At 36.0% G+C, this 18062-nt stretch overlaps 2 protein-coding genes across 7 annotated transcripts in view; one reads left to right on the top strand and one right to left on the bottom strand.

Moving 5' to 3' along the window:
* Window positions 1-794: 794 nt before the first annotated feature.
* ANGPTL5 (angiopoietin like 5) lies at window positions 795-16619 on the bottom strand. 3 transcript variants are annotated; one of them, XM_051780187.1, is made up of 10 exons: window positions 16330-16619; window positions 14236-14325; window positions 13263-13308; window positions 11383-11530; window positions 10277-10380; window positions 9604-9697; window positions 8560-8660; window positions 4358-4478; window positions 3159-3344; window positions 795-1956 (listed from the first exon to the last, which is right to left on the bottom strand). In XM_051780187.1, exons 2-10 carry the CDS (start codon window positions 14289-14291, stop codon window positions 1637-1639), a joined length of 1176 nt encoding a protein of 391 aa, XP_051636147.1. In that variant the 5' UTR covers window positions 14292-14325; window positions 16330-16619; the 3' UTR covers window positions 795-1636. The 3 variants fall into 3 exon arrangements, with proteins under 3 accessions (XP_051636147.1, XP_051636148.1, XP_051636149.1); XM_051780188.1 differs by lacking the exon at window positions 16330-16619 and adding an exon at window positions 15291-15479; XM_051780189.1 differs by lacking the exons at window positions 795-1956; window positions 14236-14325; window positions 16330-16619 and adding an exon at window positions 2600-2760 and having other exon boundaries at window positions 13263-13608.
* Window positions 16620-16720: 101 nt separating this feature from the next.
* CEP126 (centrosomal protein 126) overlaps window positions 16721-18062 on the top strand; it is a 40313-nt gene continuing 38971 nt past the window's right edge. For 3 of the 4 annotated variants that reach the window (XM_051780173.1, XM_051780175.1, XM_051780176.1), the window contains exons 1-2: window positions 16721-16824; window positions 17661-17786. In XM_051780173.1, the coding sequence (XP_051636133.1) occupies window positions 16730-16824; window positions 17661-17786 (221 nt within the window). In that variant the 5' untranslated portion in view covers window positions 16721-16729. The remainder of the gene's footprint in view (window positions 16825-17660; window positions 17787-18062) is intronic. The other variant, XM_051780174.1, reaches the window with a different exon arrangement.

Here is an 18062-nt window from a genome sequence, read left to right as displayed (position 1 = left end):
ATACTCTTCTAAAGCTCTAATGCCTGTTAATCTTGGTGCAGAAGCTCTTTCATTGTAATATCTACCTTTATAGGTCTGCTGGGTCCATGTTGCCATTCAAAAAGATTGCATTCCTAATAAATATGGAGTGAGAGGGAGGGCTAAACAGGGTTTACATACAATCTCTTCACCTCTAATTTCAAAGACTAAAGTGTCTGACAACAAAATCACCCCACGCTCAGAAAATTCAGTCTCCCCCAAGAGCAGGACATATCCCCTTTCTCATAATCCCTCTACAGGGCCTGTGATATTTTTCTTCAAGCTACTTCCTACCCTGTTTCTCTTGCAGCCCCTCTCCCCTGATAACTATAGTCCCCAATTTCTCTCTAGCAGAGAGAAGCCTACTGCTTTTAGCAACTTTTTACATCCGACTGTTAAAGACTAGTACTAAAGGACAGAATAAAAGAGGAATGTTTTCTCTCTCTTAAGCTTGTAACATACCCTATGAAAAGATTCATTTCCTCCTATAGCTATGTATATCTTTGGGAAGAAGTTCTAAACCACTGAGGTTCTGAACTGATGATGGTTTCTGCTCACTGTATTAATGTTTGGCCTAAACAAAAAATAGCAAAGGGGAAACTCACAGTTTTTAACTGTTTTCATTCCACGTGCTACTACAGAGCTGATCTATTGAAACTGAAGCAAAGATGAGAAATACCATGCCTAGCTGCTGCAGATTAGATGCCAGGTTCCAGAAACACTGCTGTACTGACAATAGTCACATTTTTATTGATTATTATTTTATTTTTACTGACAGAAATTCAAAGAATTAATAACGTACTTATACAACTTAAATTGGTTTTGTTCATTACCACATGATCATTCAGAAAGTGAATGACAATCAGAATGAAAAACATAAGATCAGGCCCATATATCCAAAAATTAAAATCCAAAGCTATGCATTTTCTTTAAAAAAAGTTTTTAATTTGTAGTGAACTGTAAAATGGACAATGGTAGAGTAAAAATTGGATTATGAAACACATTGACTGTGCAAATTAAATACAAAATAGACCATAGTTCTTGAATCTCAGTATCAACCTTACTTGTATAAAGATCAGGACCTGAGGGTATACTGAACTCTATATATACATTGCAACAATTTTTAACTTGCCTGATAAAGAATATAAAAAGGAGAGCTGATTCTGAAAAATTAACCTAAGGTGAAGAAAAGATATTTTTCCAAAATATTATGATGGAAATGGCAGGTACATAGGTTTTTAAAAGAAAATTTGCTGCAATTTCTTAGAAATTCAGATATGCAGAGAGCATAGAAAAAGTACATTCAGAGGTCATCATTACACATCTTTTTATAATTTTTTTCTGCTGGTTCTGAGATTGCCTAAGAGTAAATAAAATTAAAAGTTGAATAAAAGCTGACAAGAACTAAGCTTAATCCTTTTTCTGAAAACCCAGTTCTTTTTAGGACCTTCTTACTCAAGCGGGAACACTACAAATGCTGACATTTCCCAATAAAAATTAGTAACTGTATTGTAGAAATACCTAATAAAGTTTTGACTGAACTCTTCAAGTGAATATGAAAGGTATTTATGATTGCAATGATACATTATTCCACATAATTGCCAGAAGAGATATATTTCTAATGGAAATATGGATAATAGGTTCTCCGAATTTTCATTGAAACTGACTTAATTTTGACTGGTTTATTCTTCATTTTCCAGGTATCCCAGTGAATCCCAGTTGCAAGAAATCTACCTGTGTAGCGATGAACACCATTAAGATTTGCAAGGCCACACTTGCTGAACCACCATCCAGTGCTATCACTGAAGTTACTGCAGCTCTTTACAAGCTGTTCTTTAATAGTGCATACTGGTCTGCATCCATCATTATCAACATCAAAAGTGCTGAAAGGCATTGAATTCTGGTTATCTTCTTTTCTATATCCTCTAAATGCATCACCTAAGCACAACAGATAGAACAGAAGGATAAAAAAATTATTTATGGAAGAACATTTCTTACTTGTTGCATATCTCACAAACTTTTCCTCTGATTTTATTAGAAAAATAGAATTCTTCAAAAACATTTCAAGAGCACCAGATAATGAGCAGGCAAAGTGTTAAAAATGAAGGAAAGAAAAAGAATAAAATACTGAGAAATATGGAAGAAGTTGAAATTCAATGAAACAACATCTTTATATTGTTGTTGCTTTCAGCAGTGCATACTGGCTAGGAAGGTAAAGGCTTCTGTCCTCAAAGACAGAGGAAGAAAAGATAAAGGAAACAAAAAGGGTTGTAATTTAAGATTTTCCAGTAATGCGTCCAAAGTCCCAGAGAGACTAATGAGAAAAGATGGAATTTTAAAACTCAAAGGTCAGTGATTATTGGCTCTGTTGTCTTACTAAAGAAATACAAATACACTATCTTACAAATACAGGTAGAATAAAGCACCAACACCTTTAGAGAATAGCTATTTCATTGGTAATAAAGAACATTCTTGCATATCACTAAACATGTGAAAAAAAAAAAAAAAGAGAAAAAAGCAGTAAGACATGCAATATTTAATGAAAACCTTTGCACACTTAGCTATTAAGAGAGGTCTGAAGTTGTAAATTAATTTGTGTCTATGTAGCACCCAGTAACTGTTACACACTGTAGACCAACTTTGTTCACTCAGTTTCTTTCTCTACCCTTTGTGCATGACTGTCTGGGCACTTCTGAATTAACCAAAGCATCATCAGGAAGACTTCCACTAACATCAGCAAATCTGAGATGAGATAATAGACATATAAAGAACTGTACCATTAGATAGATAAACACTAACACCTAAAAAATCCCTTATTTATTATATATATCCTATGGACTTGAATCTGTTAAAGATCCTTCCTTAATTCATCTTTATTAAAGAAGAGTTTATTCAGTTACTCCATTAAGGACATTGAAGTGATAAAGTGATTTCCTACTATGTAAAGATTAATGTTGGCATAACCAAAATTGCTATATCATCACCATTTATCTGCATAAATGTTCACTATGCGCCAGAGAAAAACACATTATAAATAATTTTTTTAAAAGTTATCTTAATTATTACTCTTTTGAATGCATTTTTTCATATTAAGAAAGGGACCAGCTACTTTTAAATACTTTAAAAAAGGAAGTTCTTACCAGCATTTCCTGAATAATGCCCCAAATGGATCTTAAAAAAACATGCTTCATCTTCTATCCAGAATCCATCATATAATGCATAGGCATGCTTGTCATTTTCTGATTCCAAGTCCACATAAAGATTGAAACTAGTGGCTTTTTGATTTACTATGTCAAAAATCTTCCTTAGTCCAAGCCAAAATTCCCCTTAAACAGAAATATAATATATAGTCTAGAAATGGAAACTGTAAAAGAAAAAAATATTGTTCTTTCTTTTCTACTTTTCTTCCTGAATCAAATGTAATAAAAGTTGTATGATAGGCTTATATTCCTTTAAAAGACTAATGAAGGAACAGAGTAATTTTCCTACTTCCTTAGGAAATCCATGGAAAGAATTCGATGTGGGCATCATCTTTTTTCTCTATGATACTTTTTAGAAAATTGTCCACATGATAGATTTCAAACATTTGTCTGCAATATATCTTAGGAAACCACAAAAAAAATGGATGTGCTAAAGATCCACTTGCAAAAATGGAGTTCAGCATTCCTAAGGGCAGTACTGAGAAATGATGAATGTTAGCATTCTATGAAACACAACAAAACACAAACCCTATTCTCGGGATTTGCTGCCTCCGTAAATCGCATTTGTTGCCCCATATGAGCTGTGCTTTTTTGTACAGAAAAGCTGTGTGCTTCCATTGCAATCCCAGATAAACTTCTGATAAAGCAAATGGCTTTAGACTTGCTGGATGAAAGGTGGAAACAAAAAATTATTATCACAATTGTGGTGTTATTAGCTATTGAAATATTTCCATTCTGTTTCTAACTTTGATTGTCCTATGGTGAAATATTACTGATTTTTCTCTCCTTTAAGGAAATATTTTGCAAATGTGATTCAAAACAACTATTTGGTTTGAATAGGCTATTTTTTTTAATCTGAAAAGAGAGCAAATACAATCTATACATTATTTCAGGCAGAAAATATTATATTTTAAACACCTCCTGTGAGACAGCAATGGCTAAAGACTCTAGCGGGGTCACAGTCATTACTGAGAAGATCATACAACAGATTTGAAAAAAAAATACTTATGTAAAAATAAGACTTAATAAACAAGAACTTTATACTACTGAAACTCCTACACAATTTAGTGGAATGTTGCTCACATAGAGGCAGTAGAAATGTAGGATACGAAGCACTTTAGAGTATTTAAAATTAATACCAGTAAGATCACCAAATCCATCCAGATATTCAGACCATGTTCTCTGGAATGAAATGATTCCATCAGTTCTTTTCTGAACCACAGTCCATCCACCTCCTCGAAAATCCATGTCACAAAAAACCTAAAAATAGACATAGATGTGACTTCAGAATTCAGATTCAGACTTCAAGCATTCTTGAAGGAGCTGTTATGAAGAAAATATTTTAATTAAATAAAGGTGAGCCCAAGATGGAGCAGGGTCCTGGCAGAGATCTGCAGCCCGTGGAGAGGGCAGCCCACACTGGAGCAGGTTTTTCCCAGGTAGGATTTGTGGCCCCTGTGGGGGACCCATGTGGGTACAGCTCATTCGTGAAGGACTGCACCCCACGGAGGAGTGACCCACGGGACAGCAGTTTGGGAGGAACTGCTGCCTGAGGGATGGACTCACGACAGAGAGGTCCATCAAGGACTGTCTCCAGTGGGAGGGACCCCACGGGAGCAGGGGAAGGACTCCTCTCTCTGAGCAGTGACAGAAACAACTACTGACTGTAAACTCCATTCTCCACCCCTCTGCACCACTGAGGAGGAGGAGGGAATACATGAAAGGAATGGGGGGGGGGGGAAAAGGTGATTTTAAGACTGTTTTGTTTCTCACTCTTTTAGACACTACACAACCTAAATTGTTCAAAGTAATTCTAGGGATACTATACATAATGAGTGTTTAAAAACAGAGGTTCATTGGTAAGTGCCTCCTAATGTGATTAATATCAGGAGAATTAACCTGGAAAATGCTTATAGCTATGGAGCTACTTGTGATAACAAAAGTAAGTTCAGAATATAACGTTGGCTGTCATAACATTAAGCAGATGCACAAGTGATGGAGTAAAGAAATTTTTGTTGATGTTTCAGGGAAAGTACATAATGAAACATATTTCAGAAAAGAGAGATTTGCAGTCTTAGCCAGATGATAAAAGTAGAATCTAGGTGTAATTCAGTTTAACCCTCAGCAAAATTTGTGGCAGTCTGAGTGTTATATGTGCCTGTACTAGCCAGATATTTTTCACGAAACCAGAATTGTTCCTTGGCAGTAACGCATCAACATCATATTCAGAGCCTCTCAATGAACACCAAGAAAGCAACAGGACAGAGCTGCAATATGGTCTAATACAACCTGGGGAATCTTAGATCTTCAAGTAAGCCAATGCCATTGGATGCTTTGGGCAATCCTTTCAACACAAATACTAAATGAATCATAGTAAGGGTCATGTGCACGAAAGAAACTTGTGTGCTTTATTCCCTGGAGAATCACATACTTATTTCAGTCACCCAGGGAGAGTGGAACAGGAATAGAAAGAAATACAGAAGATTCCAAAATGAATATTTAAATGCGAACACCTAAAAGTCATTCAAAATAATCCCATTGCCTCATCTGCTGTCTTGAGAAGATGATTGCATGCTTGGCTACTCCTCTGACTATGAGTCAGAAATACTAAGAGGAGCCCACTTGATCACAACAGCAATCTTCAGTCCAATATAACTCAGTGGGAGTGTTGATAATTCTCAGAAGGAGCAGATTTGGTTCTACATGAGAGGTCATCAGCCAATTAAATACAGCACCAATACAAACAGCAGCTAAGTAAAATATGAGATAGATTATAGATAGATAGATAAAGAGAGAGAGAGAGAGAGAGAGAGAGAAAAATACAGTCATAGCTGTGTAGTTTCTTAATTCCTTATAGGCTAGAAATGTTGCAATTGAAAAGCCTTGTAAGACTTTACAGTTTGCTCTGTGTCTCATATCATGCAAGGTATGAGGGGCATGATTGTGCCAGGTGCAAATTAAATTAAATGAGCAGGAGAATGCTTCCATTGAATATTTCTCCTCTTTCCATCTTCAGTGTGCATAAGAGGTATATTCCAAACAACTGTTTAGTTTGTCTGATCCACCTTACAAATATCATTGATCTAATTTCACTAATTGAAAAATGTATCAGAAATTGATCATGATTAATTTTTCCAAAAGTGAAATTGGTTTTAATTGCCTCATGTTTAAATGCTCAGACAAAAGCCCATTTGGAATTAACTTTCTGAGATGCCAAAAACCTGCCAATACCACTGAAACTGGATATTTTTATTGCTCCTGGAATTCAGGTTTCAATTAGCCCAAGATAAGCATCAAAAACTATGCTCACTTTTGACAATATGAGGTTTTAAACATGAAAACATGAGAATAGGATCAAGTTGTTTAATATTTGTCTTCTTCATTAAACTGGTATCTTCATGCAAATGATTCTAAACACATTTTCATTTAGTTTCCGTTACATTAAAAGGGCAGCTTATTGCTGAAAAGGTCCTCATTGAAATAAATTGTTTATATCAGAGTTCTTGGCTATTAGCCTCTAAAAAATGCATTATAATTTCTTGTTTATGTTTTAATGTTTTAATGTCTTGATATTTTTGTTCATTTATCATTTCCTCTACCTTTTTTATGCTTCCACACATGAAAGAATTTGCATAAAATAGTTTTCCTTAAAATAACATTCTTTATAGAACACATATTTTACATACTTTTCCTCTGACAACTTTTTGGCCCTGTCTTTTAAGTTCTGTGCAACATCTACCAGACAAGAAATGAGACACTCATTTCATGACTGCAGATATTCTTCTCATTATTTATTTTTACCTTTTTCTTTTAATCAAATTATTATGATTTTTTTTTTTTTGTTTCTTGTACTCCTTAAAGAACCTTTCCACTCATATAACTGATTTTCAAATTCTGGAAGTACCTTTAAATGTGGAAAAGTGGCAAAAATATTTTGAATGAAAAGAAATTTTAGCATTTCAGATTTATTTGTCAAAACCTAAAAGTGAACTGAGAAATCACTTTTCTCACATAATTATACCATCTCTCGAGACAAGTAATTTGGGTAAGGTATGAATATTTCCTCAGTGGAATCCCCCTCAATCTAAAAGAAATTCTGAAACAAATGCACTTTTTGGTATGGTTCATCTTGGGGTGAGGCAGACAGCATTTTCTTTATACTATAAATATGGTTGTTCCGTGAACACTGCAACATGTCTCTGCATTTCTTTTACATGGGAGGAACTTGCTGATGAGTTACAGACTGTTTTCCTGAGCTGACTGCATTGTAGAGAGACAATGACAGGTTTTTGTATCGGGGGTTGCAGTCCATTTTTTTTTTATATATTCCAGCATAATTCTGAAGCCTTTTCTTAATCAGTTTGATCTCCTTTTTTGTAGTATTTTGAAGGGCTCCAATTGGCTAGAGGTAAAGGGATTCATCCTTCCTTTGCTATATATAAAAGAAGACTATAAAGTTAGATATTAAACTTTGCTATTTATTAGTTCACCTAAATGTCATGTTTCTGTTTCAAAAGCTAATGACTCCAGCATGTACTGCAAAGTTAAAGGTTTGAAAGTGCCATATCTGCTTTTCCACTATACATAAGGCCTTCTCTAGGTAGAACAGCCTGAAACAGAAATAAAGACATAAAACAAAATATTCCTTGTGTTTGCATGGATGTGAATGTCCTGAGTCTGAGGAAATTAACCCAAAATTCTCTTCTAGATGAACACCATAACTCACAGCAATAACATAAAGTGCAGGTGGTGATAGGAAGCATGATTGCTGCAGTTTGTCTTAAGAATATATATCCTGCAAAACGGATATGAAAACTCAAATTTTAGATGCCTCTCTGCCTCAAGACTGGGTTATAATGATACTCAGACAAGAGCTAAGCACCTGCTCCTCACACTAACGTACATCTGCCCCTATATTTAGATGCTTATAGGTATTGGAGTCACACCACAAGAGAAGGCAATGCTATACAGTAGAATAATTCAAAAAGCCAAAAGTCCTATTGTAGAAGCCAAATGGATCAGTCAATTGGCTCTTCAGTTTTCCATCTCTAATATAGAAAAGAACAGCACTTGTAAATGTCCAAAAGGGGTGCTGGAAAGTACCTTGGGTTTTCCTCTTTGGTACAGTTTTCACTGCATATGAAAACTGACAACAGGCTCTTATGACAGAGATTAAATTGCTTTGTAAAACATGAGAAACTTGTCAAAATGCAGAGGATTTACTACATTTCTTATTCATCCGTTGAGAAATTGTCAAGGAAAACACCTTAAATCTAATAAAAATATTCTAAGTGCATATTCTCAAGCAAATTGGGATTATCCTGAGAGATAAATGTATTACCTCAAAAGGATAATTTGATCCTTCTGGATGGATAATGTACAGACCAGATGGAGTTTTTGAAACTGAACCAGTGGTATCTTTAATATGAGTGCAGTCCAAACCTAGAGAAAAAAAGTATTTTATGAAATTCATTAGCAAAATGTATTTTTTTAAAAATACAGATCAAGCACAGAAATATTACTATTCTTGGTAACGTATGAATGATTTAAAATAGCATTTTTTTCTCATGCAAGTTTTAAAATCATGTCATGAAATTATCTTGTAAATTCAAATTCTCTGATCTCCATTAAACTCATAAGTAAGTATAAATTACACTGCATAGAAAAAGTTCTTTCTAATCTTAATAGATATGATACAGAAATTAAAGATTATGCATCTGGGTAATTTTACAAATTTTTACATTTTATTCATAACATTTTATATTTTATTTATAACACTTGTACTGAGAAAAAGACATATTCTCTGGGGAATTGTATCTTTTTCCTACAGACACTTGTATTTATACTTGTAAAAGCCTTTTCATCATAATGTATACATGAAAAACCATTTGTCTCTAAGTGTTAAGCCAGGTACATGTTAAATATACTCAAAGAAGCAGTTTCCACAACCAGCATGGCTGCTTAGACATAATGTTTCCTTTAGTTTGGATGGACACTACAAAGAAGATCAACTGTCCAGTGAACAGTTGACTTACATCCTATTTGAAGAAGGATATTGCAGATGCAGAGTACACTTTATTTCATTGCAAAAGAACATGTCTTTTAGCAACATTAGATTACTTACTAACAGATAATCATACCTGGTATTTTGCACAAAAATCAACAACATGCTAAACAGGATGCCTGGAATTGTCAATTACAAATTATTTAAAGCAGTATTTATGACAACATTTTTAAACAGTTCATAAAGTTTCCAGAGTTTTTATACTACTAACATGGGATAAATGTCGATGTTACAATTCCTTACTTTTGCTTTAATTAGTTTCTTGTCAAGATACAAAAGTAAAAAGGGAAGGTGTCAAGACTATATCTGAAAAATATTTACCATGAGATTGAACTGCTTTGTAAGGAAGTGGATCCAGATGCTTTCTCAAAACTACTGCATTCAAAAGAACAAGTTTGTTCTTGAGTTCATTTACCTGCAAATTTAAATAAAAGATCTTTAATTAGGTTGCAATGAGGAATTTTACATTCTAAAGATTTTTTTTTTTACTCCTAGTAAATATAATCTGAAGTTTGTTTTTGTGATGTGTTAGTAAATTGTACCTTTATTAGGCAAATCAATCTTCTTTTTTAGTTTTTTCATCCAAAATCGATTTTAGGCACAATTCCGGTTGATTCAAAAAAAAGTCCTTCAGTTTGATTAAAGCTTTTTATCTGTATTGAGTGATGCAAAGTGCTTGTAAAATACTATCAGAGCTAACAATAGTGTAATATGTTATCTGCACAAATACAACAGGACTGGAGATGGCAACTAATGGGAAGGAATAGTCCTCCACTTATGCAACTGCCATGTATGACACTAAGTTGTAAAACAAGTGGTGCTTATCACTCCTTGTAGAAATGGAACTCACACCCTACCCAAGGTACAAGGAATGGTGATAGGGTCTCTAATTCTACTGGTTTAATGACAATAATAATACTTATTTTTCCTCAGATAAACAACACCTGCAGTGAGAAATAACAAATACAAACGTTAATGATAAAGAAAAAAGTACCTGACTAGAAAGGTAGTCCAAAGAAGACTGTTGATCATCCATCATGTCTCTCACCAGTTTTTGCGTACTTCTTGCATATTCAACAAGAGAGTCCTGCAAATTTCCTTCAAAAGAAATATGTTCATCCACTTTGTTATCATAAATCTAGAATTATTCTTGACCGAATGACAACACACTTATTTATGATATCTATGCAAATAGTGAAGGTGTTTTACCTTATGGCACCTGAAAGTGAAATGAAAGTAGTACAGAGACCACAGACTAAAGCCAAAGATGCTAAAAACTTCAGACTCGTTAATTGCAGTAAAGACATCTTAAGAAGTGATGGCTCTTCTTATGTTTTGAAGAAGAATTTCATCTTATCCTTGGGCAAATTGGATGGCCAGTTAATGGATATCACACAAATATAAATGCAAATTATAAAAGACAGATATATAACATTTCCTGTCATCCTACATTTGCTCATTCACTGTGCTACTTCTGTTTTTTGCCCTGATGCTAAAAATAAAATCATCATCATCGTCATCTGGACAGATAATTAATAATATATACTAAAAAATCATATGTGAAAACCAAGAATTTATATAATTGTTTTCTGAGGCTGATTATATCACTTGCTGAGTAGTTTATCAAGGTAGTGATAGAGAGTGCCCTGTGTATGCATGTATAAAAGGTAAACTGAAGTACAGATTTAGTCCCATGTAACTAACTAAATAACAAACTAACTGGCTAACTCCCACTTAACATCCCCACACCTAGCTATGATGTTTAAATGAGGGACAGACATCCTGCTCTTCCTCCCTAATGGAGATAGATACTGACATTCAGGGGGTAACACAGACCTAGGTGAGCTGTGCTGCTGCTTAGATTTGTCTGTCTTCACCCATGATTATACTTTAACTTTGCCACACCAGCTGCATCCCAAAAAAAGGGCACCCCAAATTTTCTGAACAATACTCAGAATTTGGGCAGCAGGGTCAAAGGCTGCCACATGTGCTCAAGAAGATTAAAAGATAAATTGGTACAGAATAATGTAGCATAGCAGAGGATTGCATAGCATGACATTGCATAGCTCATCACTAAAAGTATTTTTTATGAGTACATACTGCACATGTAATGTTTTTCCCCTCGTAAAATTTTAGCTTGAGCATCACATGGTACAAGGCATAGTTCTTTTTGTTTTGAAATGTCTGCAGATTTATTTTTCTCTTCTGCCTTGAGTGGTCCCTCCACAGCTCCAACATTCCTTGTGTCCTGTTGTACCAAAAAATGTAGGGGGAAATAAATTGATCATAAAGTATATAAAAAATAGCTCCTCCTGTCAAAATGAAGTAGGTTGCTCCACAGATCTTCCTTCAAAACCTCTTTCTTTAAAGCTTGGTCAAGCGATAATTGACAAAGCTGAGGCCAAAACCGATTAGATGTTTTCTGCTTAGCCATACCTCACAAGAAAAAGATAGTGTCAGGGCTAAAGAATAACCTCTGTAAATCCAAAAAATACCACCAACATTTCTGGTGAGGTATTCTGCCTGTGAGCACTGTGAACCGGAAGCAAGAATGTGAAAATCTTGCAATTCAGAAGTTCACATTTTAAAAATCACCACACCCAACAAACATCTCAAATGTTGACAGAGTATTTTCACTGGAAAGGAGCACGCTTTTGGATTTACCAGATATTAGCAAAATACTTTTACTCTTGAAAATCCCTAAATTATTTACTCAGACACTGATCAGGGAAATACCTGCATAAGTTATTAACCTATGTATTTAAGAAGTCCCAAGCAGATTTAAAGACAAACTCAGCATTACAAAAAAGCATTTTAAATGTTCTTATAGAGGAAAAAACAAAGAGACAGTATTCATGGGCACACAATTATGTGAAATAGTAAGAAAAATAGCATTAGTAGAAGTAGTTACACCAATTAATGTTATTTAAAATAATATTTTCCTGTTTAATAGTTTTTATTCTATGGTGTCATGTGACATAAAATAAGGGAGTGCCTCTGAGTCATCACTTAAAGAAATGCTAAAAGTAATTCCTGAAATATGTGTCACTGACAAAAGACTAAACAACATATTTTCATGAGAGTCTTTGTTTGTTGATTCCATAATCTCAGCAAACCATTTGCAGTATGTTCATATGATGTATTTTCAAATTAAATAGGATTCTTAGACATTTCAAGACTTTAATGAAGAAGAAAACTTATTTGGACTTGAATATATCTTCAACATAGTTGTTCTTTCCTGCTTCAGTTTTTTTCTTCCTGGTATTGGCACTGCCCTGGCAAAGCACTTAACAGGTTTTTCTCCTGATTTTTGCTTTTAAAAAGTGAAACTAAAAATTACATAAAACTCTTAACAAGGAGATTTTACAAGAAAGGTTTCCGAATTACTAGTATAATTACATTTTGTGCCTGGAAATAAATGGTAGAAAAGTAAAAGAATATGTTTCTTTAATTTTGAAATAAGCACAAAGTAATGGAGGAAAAACTATGTAAGAGATATAAACAGATCACTTGAAATTTATAAATAGATCACTTGGAACTATGGCTTGTTCCAGGACATTATCACAGCTACTCACCAGATGTTCAATTAAATACTCTCAAGCAAATATTTTTAATCAATATTTATCTTTAACAAAAGCCAACATGAAACAAGTGATTAAGTGTGAACTCGGCAATTCAGGCAAAAACTGTGACTCTGCCAAACACAATAGTTACTCTTCATTTATAGTCATGCAGATGAGATTAAAAATATGACCTAACAACTGAGTTGTGATAAAAGACATTAACACAAAAATGTTCTAATATCCTGAAGTCCTACGATTTCAATGTAGTTTTCTGAATCTGAAAATACCTGATTCTTCTGTATTTTCATCTCTATCTTGAATAAGGCACTCTACATCTTTAAAACATCTGTCACTTTTCTGAGAAATCATTCAGTTACATTCATTATCTTTTCTAAGCAAAGTAATTGAAAATCTTACCTTACATGCACAGTGCTTTCCATTACTTATGACAGTCTCTCCTAAACTGAACAAAAAAATATTAAGACAAATCAGTGAAGTTACCCTAAAGTGGTAGTTCATCTTTTACTTGAAGAAATGTTTTAAACGAGTTTCAAATTTCTGTGGAAAGGATTGTACACAATGAAGTCCTGAGCTAAGTATTTGGGAATGTCTACAGCACAAAGGGCAGCCAACACATCACTCTTTTACTGCCTGGATTTAATAAATCATATTTTAACTGCACAGTATAATTTATATACTAGTTCTTGCATCCTGAGGGAAATTACTGCTTATCACCTCTACATGACACATCAAACACATATATTTTTATTGTGATAAACTCTGACAGATTTTCTTATATGCTACTTTTGAGCATTAGTATATATTTGGCATGAGTGATCTTGTCTACTTGAAAGAAAAACTAGTATTAATCGATGTCTTCAAATTTTTACAAAGGTTTTTATCATAAAAATGAAGATGTTTGTATTGTGGTGGTAGTGCACTAGGACAGGTATGGAGGCAATTTTGGAATATATCATAAAAGCAACTTCAAAATAGAAAACTGAAAAACATTTTAAATTAGTACTTTGTATTACATAGAAAATGTTTACTGGGGGGAACACAGGTACTGAGAGTGAGACAATCATTCAGTACAATGATTTTTATCCCTGAAGAATGTCAAAGTACAAGAGAATGGCCCAAAAAAAGAAGAAAATGAAATGTAGTCCACATAAGCTTAATTAGCACTATGCGGCACTAACAGTTTTCACATACCCAAGTCCACTACTTTTGTACCTAAAAACTGGATCTGATATTTTAACCAAAAAAATTTATTAAAGAATTTAAATTGTCTATGCTCTGGCTGAATAAATGAAACCTCAGCTTCTAATGTACCACTGGGAGATACACCGTTTAAAGAATATTCAGAATACACTGTTCAACAGCACCTTACCCTGGTACAGCCAGATAATGTTCCAAATTTGTCTTGATAAGGTGGTTCATCTCCATCCCTGTCTGAAGCTGGAATACACAATAGCTTTTGCTATGAAGAGATTTGAAAGCATTTGGGAGCAGATGATTAATACAGTTTTAATTCAGTTTAATACAGATTTAATTCAGTTTTTTAATCCATTTTTTCTTTAAAATTAATAGCTAAAGGGTACTAAGCACGTGTACCTGAGAGGAGCATATTCAGCTTCTTGTGAAATTCTAAACAACTTTCATTATTCTGTACCTCTCAAAATCACATTTTTATTTTTTTCTGAAGTACCACATGGAAAATCATAGTTTTCCAATATGAAAATTACAAGAGTTTGACTAGTGCATCAGTTGATACTCTCTCAAGAAGACACAAGTTTTGATTCATAGTTCAATCTCAGGAAGGTGAAAAGATTTTCATGGTTATCTATACATGACATTAAGAGGGACAAAAAAGTTTTTCTTCTTCTTTCTATGCACAGAAATAGGCAAAGGTGACAGATTTCAGGAAGGGATGGTTAAAATACTGAGAATATTGACTGAATTTCTTCTCCCATGCAGTCACATGCACAGCTTGGAGGAATGGGGCATGAAGCAAATTAATCCCCCACTGCAAAAAGAAGGAAAGAAAAATGTGTTTCTGCAGCAGCACAGCTATGCTGCAGCCTTCGAATAAGACCTGTAATAAATTCAGAATCCCTTCCACAAAGTTTTAAGATTTGATCTTTATCCTTCACTGGAATATCAGTGTCTAGCCCAGAGTAAAATAACAAAACTTCTTTCAAACCAACTGCCAGAGCTGGACCTTCCATTCTGTAACTACTTAAGATGAGGCTAGTTGCTGTCCTAGAATAATCATATGTCTCAGAAATACAGGTCCTCAGCCAGTCACCTTCTCATCCCACAGTCTGAAAGATGTGAGGTTACTCATGAGGAGGAGTTATCCAATAACCATAAAACAGGACTGTGAGAATGTAAGAAAAATGTAAAGAAGGGAAAGAGAGAAAGATATACAAAAACTATTCTTACTTCCAAATCTCAGAAAGTATCTTAAGGTGAAGCTGCAAGTTGTGCTATATTAGATCAAAATTTTCAATAAATCTAAAGAAGCTCAAATCTGCCAGCCTGAGTTGATCATGAACTTGAATATTCTAGATGTGCCATGGGCTCAAATTCTGCAGTTTTTTCCCAGCTCTGCTTCAGTCTTGCTTGGGTGACTCAGTTCTCCATACTGATAAACCCTTCTGCTAATGAAAGCATCCTAAATGAAACAGCGTATTTTATCAGGCAAACTTGGATTTTAAAAAGTTTGCGTGGGTTGGAAAGCATATGGTGGTAAAATGACAACCACTTTTCTACCTGCAACACAGGTGAGCAGATGGGGCAAAGAGGTGATGAATTTGGGGCTAGTATTGTGAACTAGAGGTGAAAGACTTCCATTTTAGAGTCATTTCTCTACTGTGGTAACTGCGATATTATAAATATTATGCACATTTGGCGACCTGACCATCAGTGATCTTGACTGTAAAATGGCAATAGTGTGCTACAAATAGGGGGGAAAGGGGCTGGGGGACGGGGTGCCTGTAGAGAAAAGTATTTTACAAATGCCGAGTACTATTTTTACCTTCCTAGTCAGAGACATAGAACAGCTGCACAGTGGAAAAAAAAATTAAAAAAAAAAAAAGGGGAAGAATTGGTTTAAGCTGAAACACAACAGCCAAGAAATGTCTCGCCAGGAAATCACCAAGGCATTTAGCCTGCTGCTCACAGCTCATCCAAGGCAGAGCAATATCCCAAGACAACCCTACTTTACCAAAAAAAAAAAAAGTTTTGCATTTTTAAGAGCAAATTACTGTTTGGTTTTTTTGGTTTTTTACTTTGTGTAACTTTATTTAATGTATTTTTTAATATTTTCTATAAAATTTTATACAATTTTACTTTTTAGTTGTTGTTCTTATGACTTCACCCTGTGGTAAAAAAAAGGTTTATGCTGTAACTCCAAGTCTTCACCATCAACAGGTCTCAGAGGCACCCTCAGAGAGCTCTGGAGCTCGGCAGCGGAACTCACGAGGACGTGTTTTCGTTCGGATACCGGCTGCGTTTCGGTTTTTTAGGTGGCACTGCGCGGTTTACAGCGGTGCAGAGGGGATGGACAGCAGCGCGGTGCCCGGCGCCGGTGTCCCTGATGGGACGGGAAGGCACGGAGAGAGCGAGGTGCCCAAGCACGGCTTCCACCCTGGCACGGGGACCGACGAGGACCTGCGAGGCGAGGCGGTGCCGGGGCCCACCCTGTCCCTTGCTCCCGGCTTGGAGAAAGCCCAGGCACGCCAGCCAAACCGGCTCCCCCCTCCCGCTCCCCCGCCGCGGCCCCGCCCCGTTGCGAAGGAAGCGGCGTCCCGGTTGCCACGATGCAGCGGGGCTGGGGCTGGGGCCGGGGCCCGGCACTGCCCGCGGTCCCGGGGCGCTGGATGGAGCTCGGCGGGAAGGGCGGCGGGGCGGCGCGGGGGCAGCACCTCCCTGGCGCCCCGCAGGACAGCGCGGGAGGGAGGCGGAGCGCCCCTGGGTATCCTTCTGCGAGCCGTGCGGGGCTGGGGCCGGGGCCGGGGCCTCGGGCGGGCTCTCGGGGTCGGCTACGCTGTGTGGGGCCCGTGCGGACCCCGTGTGGGGCAGGGGCGGCAATGGCCCAGCCCCCGCCCCGCTCCTCGGTCAGGGACCGCCTCAGGGGTGGCCTTAAATTAAAACTTACACTTCGTGGGGTTTTAGCTGCTGTGGGAAATTCAAATTCTCAGGCAGGTTCGGAGTTTTCTTGTTTTCGTTCTTCTACGAGGCTCTGCTACTGGGAACTGTGTTTTCCATCCCAAGTGCTACTTAGATCAGTCTTGACTCCTGCCACTAATGATTTGTCTCCATGGAGAGCTTTTATGCAGTAATGTTAATCAATTTCAGTGTAAACAACTAATTTCAGTTGTAAACAACTATTAGATGTGTGGAGGGGGTGTTTTTGCTGTTGAATCATTTTCCCTGTGGTACATGTGTCCGTATGTTACAGATTTAGATAACTACAGAAATATGTCCCTACAAATGAACATAATAAAGGTGAGATTTTTCAGCTGGTGATGATCATGAAAGATGAGTGGAAAGCTCCTCTTAAAATCCCTTTAAACAGTAATATGCAATTACATTCTTTTCTGGATAAGCACAAAGTTAGTCATGATTATAACATACAATTATGGGACCAGCTATTGTATCCTTAGTCAAAAAAGGCATATCAGCATTTTGTATCTCATCGATAAAGTTTGCCCTTTCCCAAAAAGGGGAAATATAAAAATCAATCAAAAATTTAAAGTCAATCAAACAGGCTGTTCAATCCATTTTCTGTTGTCCTTAACACAATACTAGGGATAGAGCTTTAAAATTTCATTTTGAACAGGATTTAGAAGAAGAACGTCGGACATTGAAAGAGGATCAGAAATTACATCGGAGTAAGGCACAAAAATATTTGATAGAGACAAACAGAAGAAGAAGGTAACTAAGGTTCCTTTGGTGGAAGATTTAAAAAAAAAAAAAAGTCAAAACCTTGAGATAGCTCAATATGTCTCTACTATTTGCATGTTCACCTTGGTCTAGCAGAGTCTAGGATAAACAGTTTCACAAATCCAGTTTCTTGCTATAGGACAAATAAAATGTAGAAAGAACAATATTCTGATTTACTCACTAATTTTTGGAAACTCACTGTAGTCACCTCTTATTGTATAAAGTAAAAGTAAGTAGCACGTCCGTCTTGTGGCTCTGATCTGCATT

The sequence above is a fragment of the Manacus candei genome, unplaced genomic scaffold, assembly GCF_025592945.1.
Source record: "Manacus candei isolate 608988 ecotype Guabito, Panama unplaced genomic scaffold, ASM2559294v1 h1tg000014l, whole genome shotgun sequence".
Taxonomy (NCBI): domain Eukaryota; kingdom Metazoa; phylum Chordata; class Aves; order Passeriformes; family Pipridae; genus Manacus; species Manacus candei.
Note: the sequence above shows the minus strand (reverse complement) of the source record. Positions and strands in the feature narration are given on the sequence as shown.

Excerpts from the sequence above, each read along its gene's own strand:
- ANGPTL5 (XM_051780187.1), bottom strand. The coding sequence starts at position 14,291 with ATGGAGATGAACCACCTTATCAAGACAAATTTGGAACATTATCTGGCT. Across the intron at positions 11,531-13,262 it reads GAAAGCACTGTGCATGTAAG|GACACAAGGAATGTTGGAGC; the intron begins GTAAGATTTTCA and ends TTGGTACAACAG. Across the intron at positions 4,479-8,559 it reads GATCAAATTATCCTTTTGAG|GTTTTTTGTGACATGGATTT; the intron begins GTAATACATTTA and ends GTCTATTTTTAG.